Genomic DNA, 18,453 nt, shown 5'->3' on the forward strand with positions numbered 1-18,453 from the left:
CCTCACCAACCAAGGGCTGCTGGCAAGCTCTATCTATCAAACCTGCTTGCTCATGTCTGCAGTGATGCTGGTTCTGCAGCTAGGTTGCATTGTCCTCACTGTACAAGTTTTCCTGCACGTATGAACTCCCTTGTGGTGTCTGACCTCAAAGTTCACAACTAGTCTCAACAGTCCCTCTCCCCACACAGATGCTGCTCGACCAGCTGAGTTTCTCCAGCAGATTGTGTGTCACACCAGATTCCAGGATCTGTCTTCTCTCGCGTACACGTGACAGTCGGCTTGGGATCAGTGTAAAATGGGTCCTTGATGGTCAGCACAGACTCGATGGACGAGTTGCTGTGCTGTTTGGCTCTAGGGCTTTGGATTCTCCACTGCCTTGCCGCAGGTTCACCCGAACACTTTGCAGGTGTCACAGCGGGCACGATGCTCACATCTTCCCGGCGCTGTTTCTGGATGTAAGAGTTGCTCGGGGGTGACACAGCCACGAGGCCATCCCCTCCCAGATCCAAAGGAAGCGGATTCAATCCCAGCCTCCGACCTCTGTGTGGAATGTGCGTGTCCGCCCTGCGACCGCGTCGGTTTCCTCCCACATCCCAAGGACGTACGAGTTGGGGTCGGTAAGTTGTGGGCGTGCCACGTCAGTGCCGGAAGCCTGGCGACACTTGCTGGCTGCCCCCAGCACACCCTCACTGATTTGATTTGATGCATTAAATGTCCAGGCCCCCTGATGCACTGCAGCTTCGTTTTGAGTGAACACTCACACAATTGCTTAAATGGGTGTTAGGCCCAGTGACATCTAGTCAAAGTCAAATTTAAAGTAAATTTACTATCATATATGTTACCGTACACTACCTTGAGATTCATTTCTTGTGGGCATTCACAGGAAAATAAAGAAATACGACAGAATTTATGAAAAACTATACATAAACGAAGACTGACAAACAGCCAATGTGCAAACGAGGACAAAGTGTGCAAACTAAAAATAAATAATACTGAGAGCATGAGTTGTAGTGTCCTTGAAAGTGAGTCTGTAGTTAGTAGAACCAGTTAGGTTTGAGGTGAGTGAAGTTATCCATGTCGGTTCAGGAGCCTGATGGTTAAAGGAAAATAACTGTTCCTGAACCTGGTGGTGTGGGACCCAAGGCTCCTGTAACTCCTTCCTGATGTATTTTTCTACAGTCTATGACTTGAAATACTCTTTTCACAGTTTAATTCATGTATTGGAATCGAGGTCAGATCATTTTTCTGAATTGGCATGTGGTCAGTGTTCTACTTCGGACTGTTCTCTTTGGACAATATTGAAAAGTAGATTCATTAAGTTATAACACAGGCAGACTTCTGGATAAACTCAGCAGGTCAGGCAGCATCAATGGAGAGGAATAAGCAGACTTCATTTCGAGCCAAGAAGTTTCATCGGGACCTGATGTAGATGCTGTCTGACTTGCTGAGTTCTTGGAGGACCTTGTGTGAGTTGTTCAAGATTTTCAGCATTTGCAAAATCTCTTGGGTTTCTCTTTTTTGACTGGTTGGAGTAAATTAGACTAAATTAGTAAATTGGTTTAAAACATGATCTATAGATTATAGATGTGCTTACAAACAATTAATGGTAACAACATTAAACAATTGGGATGGATATTAGTTGTGCTGTATTCCAAGGAGCCAAGCCTTCTCCTGTTCACCCCCACTACAGCAATTATAGCACAACAAACCCTGTCTGTTCACCCCCACTGTTACACTACAAAACAATAAACCCTTTCCAAGTCAATCCCATTGTTAAACCACAATACACCACAATGAGGTTGCCACCCTTCTCATTTCCTTGCACTGTCTGATCGTAGTGCAGTCACTCAAATCCATCAAGTTCTGCTTTTCATGGAGGACAGCTGTGCATACCTTTATTTAATGTGGGGAGATCGATGCATAGGTGGTCCTTGCCAGGTTGGTGTCAGGGTCCAGTGACATGGAATTCAAGATGACTGGGGACCCTTCACTGCTCAACCTTCCATCCCCTTCACTGCCGTTGTGATGTGTCTTCATCTCCCACCAACTCCACTGTTGAGATCTTGGTTGGACCGCTCTTTGTCTCGAACCTCCCCCTTGACTTTACTCCCATGGGTTACCCCATCAGGAGCTAAGCACCAAACAGCTAAACTCCAGACAGCATTGCTCTGGGAACCTTGGGCGCCCACAAGCCTCTCCAACACAACAAAGTGACAATCCTCAGTGAAGATCACGCCACAGTGGATTGCCCCATTCCTATTCACTCTCTCTGCTATTATCACTGACATAAGTGTGTTGTTTTGTGGCAACAGCTCATTGCAAGACATTAAAAAATTATTATAAGTTACTAAAATAAGTATTATAAAAGCAACAAAGTGGGATCATGGGCTGTTCAGAAATCTGATGGCGAAGAGGAAGAAGCCGTTCTTAAAATGTTGCAAGTAGATCTTCAGGCTCCTCTACATCCTTTGCCAAAGATGAGTACAAGGTTGATGTGACAACACTTAACCAGCTGCTCTATCTTGCTTCTGTACACCTCCTTCCCGTCATCTGAAATTCTGCCAACAACAGTGCCGTCATTGGAGAATTTATAGATGGTGTTTGAGCCCTGCCCAGCCACACAGTCACGAGTGTAGAGAGAGCAGAGCAGTGGGCTAAGCACGTATCTTGAGCTGTGTCTGTGTTAATAGTCAGCAAGGAGCCAAACCATTTTATAGTCAATTGCCTCTTTTTTTTCAATTAACCCTGCCCCATCCTTACAGATTCCTGAGTGTCACAGAAAATACCAGCAGGCAGAAGTTTCCCCTCTCACGCTAACTACACAGCACTCTGCTGGGTGTTACCCACCCACTTTGAGTGAGGTTGGGTTTCTCGCCCAGTGCTGGCTTCAACTCTCCAGGACTGAGCAAATCATTAGGAACGATATTGTTGAACGGTGTCGATGGACAGATCAGTTAGCAACCAGACTGAGTGCTCTTTGTGTAATGTATCCAGGCTCCTATCTCAATGATTAGACGGTCTACGGCATCAGCATTTGGCAGGTTGCTATTTTTATCTTCAGTTTTGCCGAAGCCTTGATCCATCTTTAATCCTGATTACAGTGCGGTGTGTCTTTGCAAAGCGTACTTGTGTTTATCGAGATTGATTATTCCTCTCATAAATAAAACCCGCTGGGAGATTAATCTTGTCTGATACTAAAATCACTCATCGTCAGGACATTGATGACGCATTGAATATATCTATTATTTTCTCCAGCTTTGGGAAATTCAGTGTGCTCGGTGTTACACGTTGCAAAGTTTGAAATGACCCAATGGTGTCCAGAAATAGAACATAGAACACAACAGTACAGTGCAGGTCCTTTGGCCAATTGCATTATGCTGACCTTTTGACCTTCTCTAAGATCAAACAATCCCTTCTCTCCCACATAGCCCTCCATCTTTCTATCATCCATGTGTCTATTGAAGAACTTCTTAATGCCCCTAAACTCTCCTCCAATCACCTTAAAATTATGCCCCCAAGTACTAACCATTTCTGCTCTAAGAGCAAGTCACTGGACATCCACTCTACCTATGCCTCTTAACTTATACATCTCTATCAAGTCACCTTTCATCCTCCTTCGCTCCAAAGAGAAAAGACCTAGCTCGATCAACCTGTCCTCCTAGGACATGTTCTGTAATTCAGGTTGCATCCTGGTAAATCTTTTCTGCACGCTCTCTAAATCTTCCACACCCTTCCGATGTGGCGACCAGAACTGAACCCAAGTGTCATCTAACCAGGGTTTTTTAGAGCTGCAACATTATCTCATGGCTCTTGAACTCAATCCCCTGAAGGCCAATAAACCGTACACTTTCCTAATCACCCTATCAACTTGCACAGCAACTCCAAGATCCCTCTGTTTCTCCACACGGTTAAGAATTTTGCCTTTAACCCTGTAATCTGCCTTTGGATTTGACCTTTTAAAGTGATTCACTTCACTTTTCTTTGGATTGAACTCCATCTGCCACTTCCTGGCCCAGCTTGCATCTCGTCAATGTGGTGTTGTATGCCTTTTACGCTACCCACAGCACCGCCAGCCTTTGGGTCACAGGCAGACTCACAAACTCACTCCACTTCCTCATCCGTTCATTTATAAAAATTCACAAAGAGCAGGGGTTCCAGAACAGATTCCAGAACTGACCTCCAGGCAGAATACAGAATGCTCTAAGCACTCCCACCCTCTGCCTTCTGTGGGCAAGGCAGTTCTGAATCCAGAAGTCGAATGCATAGATCCAGGGTCTGAACGGAGAATCAACAGGTTTACAAGGACAAGGTGAACACGAGAAGAGGAAGGATGGGCTGACACTCAGTCAGAAGGAAGTCAGGAGACTTTTCGTCCACTGAGTGTGGAACTCAGTGAGTGAAATGGGCACTGATGTATTCATAAAATTGGTATTAAATATTTTAGAACAGAACACGTGCTGTAGTGTGAAACGAAAAGGGTTAGACAAGGCTTGTGTGAAGTGTTGACCAGTTTGACCAAATGGCCAGTTAAGGTGATGTGAAGTCAGTCCTGGGTCGACGCGCCATGCACAGTCTGAGTGCTACAACCTCTCCCCACCCACAAACCTGCTTCATCTCCGACTCTGTACCTCTCTTCAAAACGTTGCTTGCTATCTTAGAGTCCTAGAGCATTACAGCACAGATACGGGCACTTCGACCCACCTAGACCATGCCAACCAGGATGCCCACCCAACTAGTCCCAATTTCCTGCGTTCAGCCCATATCCCTCCAAAGCCTACCCTCCATGTCCCTATCCAAATGCTTCCCAGGATGGTGCTGGTGACATTCTGCCAGCAGCTCAGAAAAGTACTAGATTTACCTCATGACTATCATCAAAGCAATCCGTAACCTGTCATTTCAGAATAAAATGTGTACTTTTTTATTGCAATTTTACAATCTTGTGAGGGATTCAACAAACGTGACTCTCAGAAATGCAGGTACAGCCCCTTGAAGACAAAGGTCAGCCATCACTAGGCCAGACTTCAAGCCAGATTAAAGTGACGAGGCCCGGGAGTGGAAAACAAATTGGTGCTCGGACCCATCACTCCACGAAAGTGAGAAGATACCTGCCCCCAAGGATCGATTATTACTGGTTTAGGACCCTGTGTAATCCCCACACCCTGCTTAACAGGGTGCCTATTGACAATGCTGTGTCAACCTTTAATCTTGGGAGTGCTGGCCAAGTGACTGGCCTTCATCAAACCGTCACCCCTATCGCGTGCAAAGTCAACTGAGCAGGACGACTGGAACTTACAGCAGGAACTGCCTGGTGTTACCAAGAAATAGCTCCAGAAAGTTTTGAGAGGTGACTTGAAAAAGGCTTATAAGATGATAAAAGGCATGCTGTAGATCGAGTGGACAGCCAGAGTCTTCCACAGGGTGAAAATTGCTCATACAAGGGTTTTGGGAGGAAATAATAGGGTGGGGGGGAGGCTGTCAAAATTAAGCTTTTTACGCAGAGATTGGGGTGAGTGGAACACCCTACCAGGGCTGGTGGTAGAAGCAGATATATTAGGGATATTTAAGATGCCCTTAGATGGGCACACAGATGATGGAGAAATGGAGGGTTATATCGGAGGGAAGGGTTAGGCTGATTTTAGGATAGATTAAAAGGTCGGTACAACATTGTGGGCCGAAGGGCCTGTACTGTGCTGTACTGTTCTATGTTCTAAAAGGTCAGTGAGGGGCTGATGGAAATATGCAAATTAAATTGCAGTCACCAGATTTGATTGGTAGGGGAGTTACACAGCCATCTCCTCATTGGCTGGAAGAGCAGTGTTGTTAAACTCAGCCTTTCCCCGGTCATTAATACCCTTGTTTTCTCACACGCCCTTCGCGCAGGATCCTGGAGAAGCGTCAGAACGTCGGCGAGACCATCGAGCTGACGGAGGAGGGCCGCGCAGTCGGGGTGGCCGAGAAGCAGAAGCCCCTCTGGGATTGCACCTGCTTCGGCCTGCCCAAGCGCTACGTCATCGCCATCATGAGCGGCCTGGGGTTCTGCATCTCGTTCGGGATTCGCTGCAACCTGGGGGTAGCCATCGTCAGCATGGTCAACAACAAAACGGTCTACAGGGACGGGAAGCTGGTCATGGAGGTGAGGAGAATACCGGCACTCCCCCCAGGCCATCAGGCTGATCGACACCTCAATGCCTCCACCCTTTAACGCACCCACCAACACTACATCCATGTCAGACACCCCTCTCCAAAGCCCCTCAGCACCCTTCATCCCTCCTAAGCACGGCCACTTTACACTAACACTCCATGCCTCATATCTATACCGACAGTCACTGTCCTGCTGTGTTTCCACATGTCCTGCTGCTACCTAGAAGAGTTTCTCTTGCCAAGAGTCACTGTGACTTTATCATTTCCTGTCAGAGTCACCTTATGTACTGTACAGATACTCCTGCACCTCACATTACTGTAATCAATTTATGTATATAAACCAATCTTGTGTATATATAAATGGCCATACTCAAAGCTTCTTGCCCATTGTGTTTTATAAAATTGCTTTTATATTTATATTTGTTGTAGGTTTTATGCTTTTGGTGGCTTTTTATGCTGTGGTGGATCCAGAGTAATAATCATTTTGTTCCCCTAAACAGCCTTGAATCTTAAATCTTGATTCACATTCTGACAAGAAGTCACCCCTGCCTCTCTCCTTCCACCCTCCAAAAGTCAAAGTGAGAGGGGAAAAGTTTAAAGGGGACCTGTAATCTCTGCAGACCGTTGTGCATGAAAATCCCAGGAGATCAGCAGTTTCTGAGATACTCAAACCACCCCATCTGGCACCAACAGTCAAAGCCACTGAGATCACATTTTTCCCCATTCTGATGTTTGGACTGAACAACAACTGAATCCCTTGACCATGTCTGCATGTTTTTATACATGGGTCACTGCCACATGATTAGCTGATGTGATATTTGCATTAATGAGTAGGTGCACGGGTGTACCTAATAAATTGGCCACTAGGTGAATAAACACAGGACAAGGAGCCCTCAAACCTACTCCCCACCTCCCCCAATTCAATTCAACCAGGGTTAATCTGCCCCAGGCCTTCCCTCTTCTACTGTGCCAGTTCCCCACAACCCACAATTCCACAATCTTTCAAAAATGTTTCTGGCCCTTCTTTAAGCACCCCAGGATTGAGCGTCCTATATCTTGCGGGTTAGCGAGATCCAGAAGCTTCACTACTCCAAATGAATGGGAGATTACCTCATTCAGAGACAAAATGCTGAGACAGATTGACAGGGTGAATGTCAAGACAGTGGTTCCTGAAGGACTGGGATATTACCTTGAGCAATAGGAAAGATATTTTGAACTGTGATGAGAAGGAAATGCAGGTAGTGGTAAATCCCTGCACAGTCCCTTGGTCAGTCCAAATCTTTCCATCACAGCCCCACTGGTCAAAGGTCAGTGTGTAAACCTGCCTAACTAACCAGTCCCTCTTATCGATACTGATGATCACATCAGGAGGTCCCACACAAAATGCTGGAGGAACTCAGCAGATCAGGCAGTATCTATGGGAAAGATGTACAATCCACATTTCCTGTAATGTTTCTTGAAATGTCGACTCTACTCTTTTCCATAGATGTTGGCTGGCCTGCTGAGTTCCTCCAGCATTGTGTGCGTTCTGCTAGGATTTCCAGCATCTGCAGATTTTCTCTCATTTATGATCAGGATGTCACAAATGGGTTTGAAGAAGTCCAATTTACAGTGCAAAAGTCTTAGATAGCCTAGCTTTTTTATATGTTTTCTGATGGTACGGCCTCCACAGAGCCCTGATCTCATACTTTCTGGGATTACCTGGAGAGACTGAAGCAAGCGAGACAGCCAGTGTTTGCAGAAAGACTGTGGCAAGTTCTCCAAGATGCTTGGAATTAATCTACCAGCCAATTTTCTTATAAAACTGCACGACAGTGTACCAAAGAGAACTGATGCAGTTTCAAAGGCAAAAGGTGGTCACGCCAAAATGTTGATTTGATTTCAATTTTTACTGTTTACTGCTTTTTATAGTATTATTTTTGAAAGTTAGAAACTTTTCAATCAATAATTTTTGAAAGCATCTCTGCGTTACAGAATTTTTTTACAGGTGCCTAAGACTTTTGCACGGTGGTGTAATTAATGTTGGTTTTGATGGAGCGATGAAATGAGGGCCAGGACACCAAGAATTAAATTGTAAAATTGGATAGGTATATGGATAGGAAAGGAATGGACGGTTATGGGCTGAGTGCGGCCCAGTGGGACTAGGTGAGTGTAAGCGTCGGCACGGACTAGAAGGGCCGAGATGGCCTGTTTCCGTGCTGTAATTGTTATATGGTTATATGGTTATAAGAAGCCTTTCAGGTAGGGTTCTGGATCATCTGAGAGAGCAGATAAGGTTGGGGTGAACATCATAACCACTGACACAGCTGCAGTCCCTCAGTCCTGCACTGGAATGTCACATTTCGGTATCGGTAAGCAGGCCACAAACTCACAGCTTGTGCCACGGCGTGGGGTAACCGAGACACATCTGTCACATTGAGCAAAGGGGAAGGGCGCTGAATCACTCTGCCTTTTCTCTGCAGGAAGCCACATTTAACTGGGACCCGGAGACAGTGGGAATGATTCACGGATCCTTCTTCTGGGGGTACATCGTTACGCAGATCCCAGGCGGCTACATTGCACAGAAATTTGCTGCCAACAGGTAAGGGGTTTTCCCAGTGCACCCCAGCTTCTCGTGCTCAGGTGAGTAAGAGCGATTTCAACAACAACCCGTGAATGGTTGATAGAGGAGTAGGTCATCAGACTGTGCAACATTCAACAATTTCCAAATTGCCTTGCATCCAGTTCAAGGTAAGATTCCCCAGCAGTCACAGTGGTCTGTACTAATGGAGTCATATGGAGCAGTATTATCCCTTCAGATAATCCACATTTATATTATTAATGGTGTAACTGTCCAGTGTACAGTTTGTAATGCACCCATGTTTGTTGACAAAGCAAAGCTAGATTGAAATTAATTGTGAAGAGAATGCAAATGATCTGGAAAGAGTAAGTGACTGGGTCTGAAGGTTACGGACAGAGTGCAATGTGGAAAGTTGCTTGTTCATTGCAGAGAACAGCATTTTAAACAGTGAGTGTTTGTGCACTAGTGCTTGGGCAGTGCTGGTAAACGTAGCACGGGAAGCTAACCCCGCAGTCAGCTCAGAAAGTTCACAATCGCGAGGAGATCAAAGTGCAAAAGAACAAGTCTTGGGGGTATCTGAGCGGTGAGGCAGCTGCTGAAACTCGGTGTTCAGTTGAAGGGTAGCTGGACAAGAGGAGCACTTGTCCACGATGTGCTGACAGTTGCAACCTCCATTCTGCTGATCAGCTCTACCAAGATTTCTTCGCGAAAGACTTCAGGCGAGTGAGTCCAGAGTCGTTGGCTCCAGAAGGGGAAGAGGAAAAGAAAACGAAAGTTGCTTGTCTGAAGTGACAGCCAGTAAGCCAGATGTTTGTAAAGCAGGCAGTGAAATGGAGGCAGACACTGGCTCTCTTCGACTTTATCTGGTGCTCCCAGTGCAGTCTCCTCTACATCGGTGAGACCTGATAAAGACTGGGGACTGCTTCATGAAGCACGTTCGCTCTGCCCACCACCAAAAGCAGGATCTCTCAGGATCACCCATTTCTATTTGACTTCCTGTTCCATTTCTAACACACTCAGGATGGAGGAGCAACACTTCATATTCCATTTGGGTAGCCATCAACCTGATGGCAGGAGCATCAATTTCTCTATCTTCTGGAAATTTTTTCCTTGTCCCTTTCTCTCTTTTTCCATTCCCCATTCTGGTCTCTTTCTACTCCTTTTCTCCTCCTCATCTGCCTATCACCTTCCTCTGGTTCCTCCTCTTCCATGATCCACCCTCCACTCCTATCAGAGTCCTCCTTCTTCACCTCTTTACCTCTTCCACCTATCACCTCCCAGCTTCTTACTTCATAACCCTTCCCCCAGCTGCTCAACTTCCCCCCCCCCCTTACCTGGTCTCCCCCTTCACTTGCCAGCTTGTACCCAATCCCCTCCCTAAACCTCCTTATTCTGGCTCTCCCCTTCCTTTCTAGTACTGACGAGGGACTCAGACCAAAGCATTGATTGTTCATCACCCTCCGTAGACGCTGCCTGAGTCTTTTGAAGAAGTTACCAGGTAAACAGATGAAGGCAAGGCAGTGGATGTTGTCTACGTGGAACTTTGACAAGGTCCCGAGTGGGAGGTTGGTCAAGAAGGTTCAGTAGCTTGGCATCCAAGCTGAGGTAGTAAAGTGAATTAGGCATTGGCTTTGTAGAAGAATCCAGGTGGTAGATGGTTGCCTCTCTGACTGGAGGCCTGTGACTAGTTGGGTGACGCAGGGTCTGTTTTGTTTGTCATCTGTATCAAAAATCTGGATGATATTGTGATAAACTGGATCAGCAAATGTGCAAATGACACCGAGAATGGAGACGTAGTGGACAGCAAGCAAGGCTATCAGGGCTTGCAACACGATCTGGACCAGCTGGGAAAAAAATGGGCTGAAAAATGGCAGATGGGATTTAACGCAGACAAGTGAGAGGTGTTGTATTTCGTAGAACCTACCATGGTAGGTCTTACACTGTGAGCAGTAGGGCACCGAGGAGTGCGGTGGAACGGAGGGATCAGGGAATACAGATCCATAATTCCTTGAGAGTGGTGTCACAGGTCATAAAGAAAGCTTCCGGCACATTGGCCTTAATAAATATTGAGTACAGGAGTTGGGATGTTACGTTGAAATTGTTTCAGATGTTGATGAGGCCTAATTTGGAGTATTGTGTGCTGTTTTAGTCACCTACCTACAGGACAGATGTAAGTAAGATTGAAAGAGTGCAGAGATCATTTACAATGATGTTTCCAGTATGAGGACCTGAGTTATAGGAAGAGAATTAATATATTAGGACTTTCTTCCCTGGACTTAGAAGATTGAGAGGCAATTTGATGGAGGTATATAAAATTGTGAAGGGTTTGGATAGGGTAAGTGCTTTGTTCACTGAGGTTGGGTGAGACTAGAGATCATGGTGTTAAGGTTGAAAGTTGAAATATTTAAGGGGAACATGATGGGGAATGTCTTCACTCAGAGTATGTAGAATGAGCTGCCAGCACCAGTGATAGATAGATAGATAGATAGATAGATAGATAGATAGATAGATAGATAGATAGATAGATAGATACTTTATTCATCCCCATGGGGAAATTCAACATTTTTTCCAATGTCCCATACACTTGTTGTAGCAAAAACTCATTACATACAATACTTAACTCAGTAATAATATGATATGCATCTAAATCACTAACTCAAAAAGCATTAATAATAGCTTTAAAAAAGTTCTTAAGTCCTGGCAGTTGAATTGTAAAGCCTAATGGCATTGGGGAGTATTGACCTCTTCATCCTGTCTGAGGAGCATTGCATCGACAGTAACCTGTCGCTGAAACTGCTTCTCTGTCTCTGGATGGTGCTATGTAGAGGATGTTCAGGGTTTTCCATAATTGACCGTAGCCTACTCAGCGCCCTTCGCTCAGTTACCGATGTTAAACTCTCCAGTACTTTGCCCACGACAGAGCCCGCCTATCAGCTTATTAAGACGTGAGGCGTCCTTCTTCTTAATGCTTCCTCCCCAACACGCCACCACAAAGAAGAGGGCGCTCTCAACAACTGACCTATAGAACATCTTCAGCATCTCACTGCAGACATTGAATGACGCCAACCTTCTAAGGAAGTACAGTCGACTCTGTGCCTTCCTGCACAAGGCATCTGTGTTGGCAGTCCAGTCTAGCTTCTCGTCCAACTGTACTCCCAGATACTTGTAGGTCTTAACCTGCTCCACACATTCTCCATTAATGATCACTGGCTCCATATGAGGCCTAGATCTCCTAAAGTCCACCACCATCTCCTTGGTCTTGTGATGGATTTGGGCTTGACTTCAACATTAATCTGCCTAGCCCCATTGACCGGCACCTGGACCATAGCTCTCCATACCTCTCAGATTAATGGTTTGTCACATACTAGATGGGCTGAGTGGCCTGTTTCTGGTCTGTGGTGTTCTATGACTCTATGACTTGCTATGTTCCTCCAGCATTTTGTGCGTAGGTTGCTCTGTTTAGTTTTTGCATTTTAAATTTTTTTTCTAAAATATTTATACTCCAGCTCCCTGTCGACGGTTGTCATGGAAACCTGAGTGATGATTCCAAGCTTGCTCTGTACTCCTGGGTTTGATAGATTCTGGAAGGGTGTGGTAGGTACAGGAAGATATGAAGCCACCGCTGGGTTTGATAACAAAGATGAGAGTTGTCGTGTTCAGCTCCAGTATAAGCCAGTCCAGATCGGTGATGTTAAGGTGATGGAGTATGGGATGGAAAGAACAGAAACAGAGCTCATAACAATGAAAAGATCATTCCACATGGAATGTCATGAGCCAGCTCTGCTTGATTAGTGAAGCCAATTGGGAGAAGGTGGTTGAAAGGGATAATAAATCAAACATGATTGAATGGTGGAGAAGACTCAATGGGCCAAATGGCCTATTTCTGCTCCTGCGTCTTACAATCTTATGGTCTAACTCTAATCACTCCATGCCTTTGTGCCTGCCTATCTCTACAATCTCCTTCAACCATACAACCCTCCCAGATCCCTCCCAATTCTGGCCTTGTGATCATCGCCATCTTTCAAATCTTCAGGTCCACTGTAAATAAACTTATCCCCTTCCTCCATATACTTTCCTCCAATCACCTTAAAATTATGTACCCTCTTATTAGTGATTTCCACCTTAGGGAAAAGTCTCTGGCTGTCCACTTGATCTATGTCTTGTATGCCTCTATCGAGTAACCTCTCATCCTTCTTCGTTCCAAAGAGAAAAGCTCACTCAGACTATCGTCATAAGCCATGCTCTCTAATCCAGGCAGCATACTGATAAATCTCCTCTGCGCCCTCTCTAATGCTTCCACATCCTTCCTATAATTAAGTTCAAAAGTTCAAAGTAAATTTATTATCAAAGTACATATACGTCACCATAGGCAACCCTGAGATTTGTTTTCTCGCTGGCATACACAGTAAATCCAAAACACGAAACAGAATCAGTGAAAGGCCAACAGAACAGACAACCAACCAAGTGAAAAAGACAACAAACTGTGCAAATACAAATGAATATAATAATAATATTATTCGAGGTGAATGCGGAAGGTAGGCGCCAACTACTTGCTTTTTGATCTCTGGTGGGATCACTCTGCTACGGACAGGGGAGACTGATTTTTGATCGCTAATGGGATTGCTCTGCTATGGAGAGAGGGGATTCCATTTTGATTGCTGGTGGGATCACTCTGCTGCAGAGGGGGGAGAGTGCCTTTTGATCATTGGTAGGATCACTCTGCTACAGAAGGGGGAGAGTGCCTTTTGATCAATGGTGGGTTCACTCTGTGGAGAGGGAAAGGCCTGCATCTGAGCCCGGAAAACGTTACCTAGGCTTTCTGCGTTTTGAATATGGACTTGGACTGCGGACTTTTAATTTTTTTAAATATTCTGTGTTCTTCACCTGATCTTTCTAATTTTTTGTGTATGGAGCGAGGCGGAGTTGGGGGTCAACATACCTTGTTCCATTTTTGATTTTTTTTTGTGCAGGGAGGAGGGATTTGGGGGTTAATGATCGTGTTGCTGTTCTTTTCTTCCTTGGTTTCGTGGCTATCTGGAGAAGAATTTCAGAGCTATCTACTTTGATAATAAATGAACCTTTGAACCTTTATTTTGAATCTTTGAATAATCGTCATAATAAATAAATAAGCAATAAATATTGAGTACAAGAAATGAAAAGTCCTGTGCTGTCTCTTCCTACAACTCTGCCAGACTCTTGGACTAAGTTGCTAAAGAAGCATTCAAATTTATGTTCAAAATTCAAAGTTCGAAGTTCAAAGTAAATTTATTATCAAAATATATATGTACTAACCAAGGAAAAAGTTTCTGGCCATCCATTTTAATCTATGCCTTATCTTCTTGTAAACCTCTGTCATATAACATCTAATCCTCCTCCGCTCCAAAGAGAAAACCCATAAGACATTGAAGCTAGAATGTGGCCATTGGGTCTGCTCTGCCATTCCAACATGGTTGGTTTATTATCCCCCTCAACCCCATTTTCCTGCCTTCTTCCCGTAACCTTTGATGCCCTGACTTGCTCAATCTATCCTAAAATAGATTGGGAGCTAGGGCTTTACTCTTTGGAGAGAAGGAGGATGAGAGGAGACATGATAGAGGTGTACAAGATGTTAAGAGGAACAGATAGAGTGGACAGCCAGCGCCTCTCACCCAGGGCACCACTGCTCAATACAAGAGGACGTGGCTTTAAGGTAAGGGGAGGGAAGTTCAAGGGGGATATTAGAGGAAGGTTTTTCACTCAGAGAGTGGTTGGTGCGTGGAATGCATTGCCTGAGTCAGTGGTGGAGGCAGAGACACTAGTGAAGTTTAAGAGACTACTAGACAGGTATATGGAGGAATTTAAGGTGGGGGGGGTTATATGGGAGGCAGGGTTTGAGGGTCGGCACAACATTGTGGGCCAAAGGGCCTGTAATGTGCTGTACTATTCTATGTTCTATCCTTGTAAGACATGCTCTCTAGCCCAGGCAGCATCTCGGTAAATCTCCTTTGAACCCTCTCTAAAATGGCGTGAGCGGTGTAGATGGTCAGTAAGGACTCGGTGGGCTGGAGGAGCTGTCCCCATGATGAATCTCCCTAATCAAGGAAATATAGGTCCCCTCCCCAGAGACGGAGCTCACGTCATCAGAGCCAAGGAAAGATAAACGTCACTCTGATCTTCCCTTTCCTTTGGAGAGACAGAATTGCATATTAAACAAGCGATTAAATATTTCATTGAGGTAGGATATCCAGCTGGGAGGCTGACGTTAAGATTATTTAACAGTTCCTGAAACCTCGTGCCTAGCAGTTGGCACCTTGCCCAGACATGGAGTGCACCAGCTGCCAGACTTTCAGACCATCTGATAATTTATTCTTCTTTTCCCAAATCTTTGCTTTCTGCTGTGTGTGTGTGTGTGCTTTCCGCTCCTCAGAGCTGAGTGCTGGTAAAAGGTTTAGAGTCTTCGCTGTTCAGCTGCATCCACAACTCTCAGAAATGTACTTCCTTCCTCAGTAGGTCAGGCAGCATCTATGGAGGGGAATAAACAGTCAATGTTTCAGGCCCAGACCTTTCATCAAGGGTATCGGCCTGAACCGTCGACTGTTTATTCCTTTCCGTGGACGCTGCCTGACCTGCAGAGTTCCTCCATGCGCATTGCTTAAGATTTCCAGCATCTGCAGAATCTCTCGTGTTTAGTATTTGCTTCCTCGTTGAATACCCCAGTGACCCAGCTTCGCAATACAATGTAGAACACAGAACAGAACAGAACAGCACAGGAACAGGCCCTTTGGCCCACAATGTCTGTGCCAAACACCATGCCCAATTAAACTAAATCACTTCAGCCTGCAAATGACCATATGCCTCCATTCCCCGCGTATTCATCTGCCTACATAAAGTCCTTTTAGTCAAGTCAAGTCACTTATTATTGTTATTTCGACCATAACTGCTGGTACAGTACACAGTAAAAATGAGACGTTTTTTAGGACCATGGTGCTACATGAAACAATACAAAAACTACACTGAACTACGTAAAAACAACACAGAAAAAAAACTACACTAGACTACAGACCTACCCAGGACTGCATAAAGTGCACAAAAACAGTGCAGGCATTACGATAAATAATAAACAAGACAATAGGCACAGTAGAGGGCAGTAAGTTGGTGTCAGTCCAGACTCCGGGTATTAAGGAGTCTGATGGCTTGGGGGAAGAAACTGTTACATAGTCTGGTCGTGAGAGCCCAAATGCTTCGGTAAACCCCACTATCACGTCTGCTTTCAGTTTCAGACTCATTCATTTACTACTAGTACATCAAAACATACAGTGAAATGGCTCTTTTGCATTAACAACCAACACAAGCTGAGGGTGGGAATCAGAATCAGATTTAAAATCACCAGCATATGTCCCAGAGTTTGTTAGCTTTGCAACAGCAATACAATGCGATATATAATATAGGGGGGGGGGAAACTGTGATTTACCGCAAGTCTATATAGTAGATAGTTAAACCAAATAAGTAGTGCAGAAATAAAAGTGCAAAAGTAGTGAGGTGGTGTTCATGGGTTCAATGTCCATTCAGAAGTCAGATGGCAGAGAGGAAGAAGCTGCTCCTGAATCATTGGGTGTGTTGGGAAGCAGCCTGCGAGTGTTGCCACCCATTCTGGCACTGACATGGTATGCCCCAAACAATAATAGAACACAACAAGGGACAAAACAACAACAGCAAAACAAGCTCCTTTCTTCCCTCCCAACGGCTCACATGCTCAATCCAGGTCAGGCCCTCTCCAGCCTCCGATGAAGTTGTGGATTCAGCCTTCTCTAGTGGATTCAGGGCTCGGCCGTCAGGCCTCAACCTCCGGACTTCTGATCGACCTGCGGGCTTCGATCTTCGGTGTCGGCTCAGGACTCGCCAATACAAATCTGGGTCAGAGAATTCCACCCTCTGCAAGGAGTTCATACAGACCTCAGTTTAAATGGCCATTCCCTGATGTGGTAATAATGTCCCCTCGTTCAAGATTCTTGCATGGCTGGAAACATCTCCCCATCCACCCTTCCTTGCCCCTCAAGATCTTATCTGCTCCAATAAGATCATTCCCTGTTCTTCCAAACTCCAAGGAATAAAGAGAAGTAATTTCCTAAGATGCTCATGTTAGGACACTCAGGAATCCTGGGATTTCACAGGAAAAAGAATCTCCTGTATCTGGATTGACTCAGGGAACTAAGGAAGTGGCCCAATTCTCTATGTTCAAAGTTCAAAGTAAGCTTTTTATCAAAGTTACTGTGCAAAGGTCTTAGGCGCATATATATATATAACCTGGGGGCCTAAAACTTTTGCACAGTACTGTATTGCCAATGTGGAGCAGAGAATGAGTTTGTAAATCTGACGGGAGCAAAGGAAGTTGGAAATGGCAAGGTTGGAGTGCCAGAAGAGGGGTATGGGACAAGTGGAATGGGGGATGACATGGGTACAGACACACCCAGCCTTGAGACATCATTTGATTCCAAACAAATGGTTTATTGATCATTACAGAATATCCCTCTGGAGCTTCCCACCCCCTTTCCCTTTTCCCAGCCATGATGTCCTCTCCCTGCCCCCTTCCCACTCTCAAACTACAATAGAGACCCATATCAGAATCAGTTTTATCATCACTCACATGTGTCATGACATTTGTTATTTCTGCGACAGCAGTACAGCGCAACACATAAAATTACTACAGTCCTGTGCAAAAGTCTTGGGCACCCTAGTTATATATGTGCTTAAGATTTGCACAGTATTGTATGCGTACGTCACCATATGTTACCCTGAGATTCATTTTAGAACACTACAGCACAGTACAGGCCCTTCAGCCCTCCATGTTGTGCCGACCCATATAATCCTTAAAAAAAAGTACTAAACCCACATTGCCCCATAACCCTCCATTTTTCTTTCATCCATGTGCCTGTCCAAGAGGCTCTTAAATACCCCTAATGTTTTAGCCTCCACCACCATCCCTGGCAAGTCATTCCAGGCACTCACAAACCTCTGTGTAAAAAACTTACCCCTGATGTCTCCCCTAAATTTCCCTCCTTTAATTTTGTACATATGCCCTCTGGTCTTTGCTATTGGTGCCCTTGGAAACAGGTACTGACTATCCATCCTATCTATGCCTCTCATAATCTTGCAGACCTCTATCAAGTCCCCTCTCATTCTTCTACGCTCCAAAGAGAAAAGTCCCAGCTCTGCTAACCTTGCTTCATATGACTTGTTCTCCAACCCAGGCAACATCCTGGTAAATCTCCTCTGCACCCCCTCCATAGCTTCCACATCCTTCCCATAAAGAGGTGACCAGAATTGAACACAATAAATTTTCTTGGAGGCATTCACAGTAGAACAAGAACGACTGAACTGATTAAAACAACCTTTCAAGGACTCGATGACTCATATTCTCAGTGTTACTCCCCATGGAGCCTTTGACTGTGGCCATGCGTGATTCTAGATCTCGTTCACCTCCACTTTCCAACAAGCTGAGACAACGTAAATGAAGAGGCATGTGGAGCAGCTCCAGTCCTGCTTACATTGTGAGCCAGGAGCCGAAGTGTTAACCATCACCTTGGGCGTGTGGTAGAGTCTGTGACGCGTGTGGGTTATTTCTAGAGCAATTAGCAACATTCCTTCGAATGTCTGCACTGAAACCTAGAGCATGCAAGGAGCCTTGCAAGTGATTCTCCCACCTTCGGGAATTAATTAAAATGTGGAACAGGAGATGTTTCTATTCCTGTATCTTACACTGGTTCAAGGTGGAA

At 45.1% G+C, this 18,453-nt stretch overlaps 1 protein-coding gene across 1 annotated transcript in view; it reads left to right on the forward strand.

Moving 5' to 3' along the window:
• The window catches only part of LOC140719342 (vesicular glutamate transporter 1), a 125,309-nt gene that overhangs the window by 54,280 nt on the left and 52,576 nt on the right, over window positions 1-18,453 (forward strand). The window contains exons 2-3 of the mRNA XM_073033914.1: window positions 5,881-6,133; window positions 8,604-8,722. Of these exons, the coding sequence (XP_072890015.1) occupies window positions 5,881-6,133; window positions 8,604-8,722 (372 nt within the window). The remainder of the gene's footprint in view (window positions 1-5,880; window positions 6,134-8,603; window positions 8,723-18,453) is intronic.

Source organism: Hemitrygon akajei, chromosome 31 (genome assembly GCF_048418815.1).
Source record: "Hemitrygon akajei chromosome 31, sHemAka1.3, whole genome shotgun sequence".
Taxonomy (NCBI): Eukaryota; Metazoa; Chordata; class Chondrichthyes; order Myliobatiformes; family Dasyatidae; genus Hemitrygon; species Hemitrygon akajei.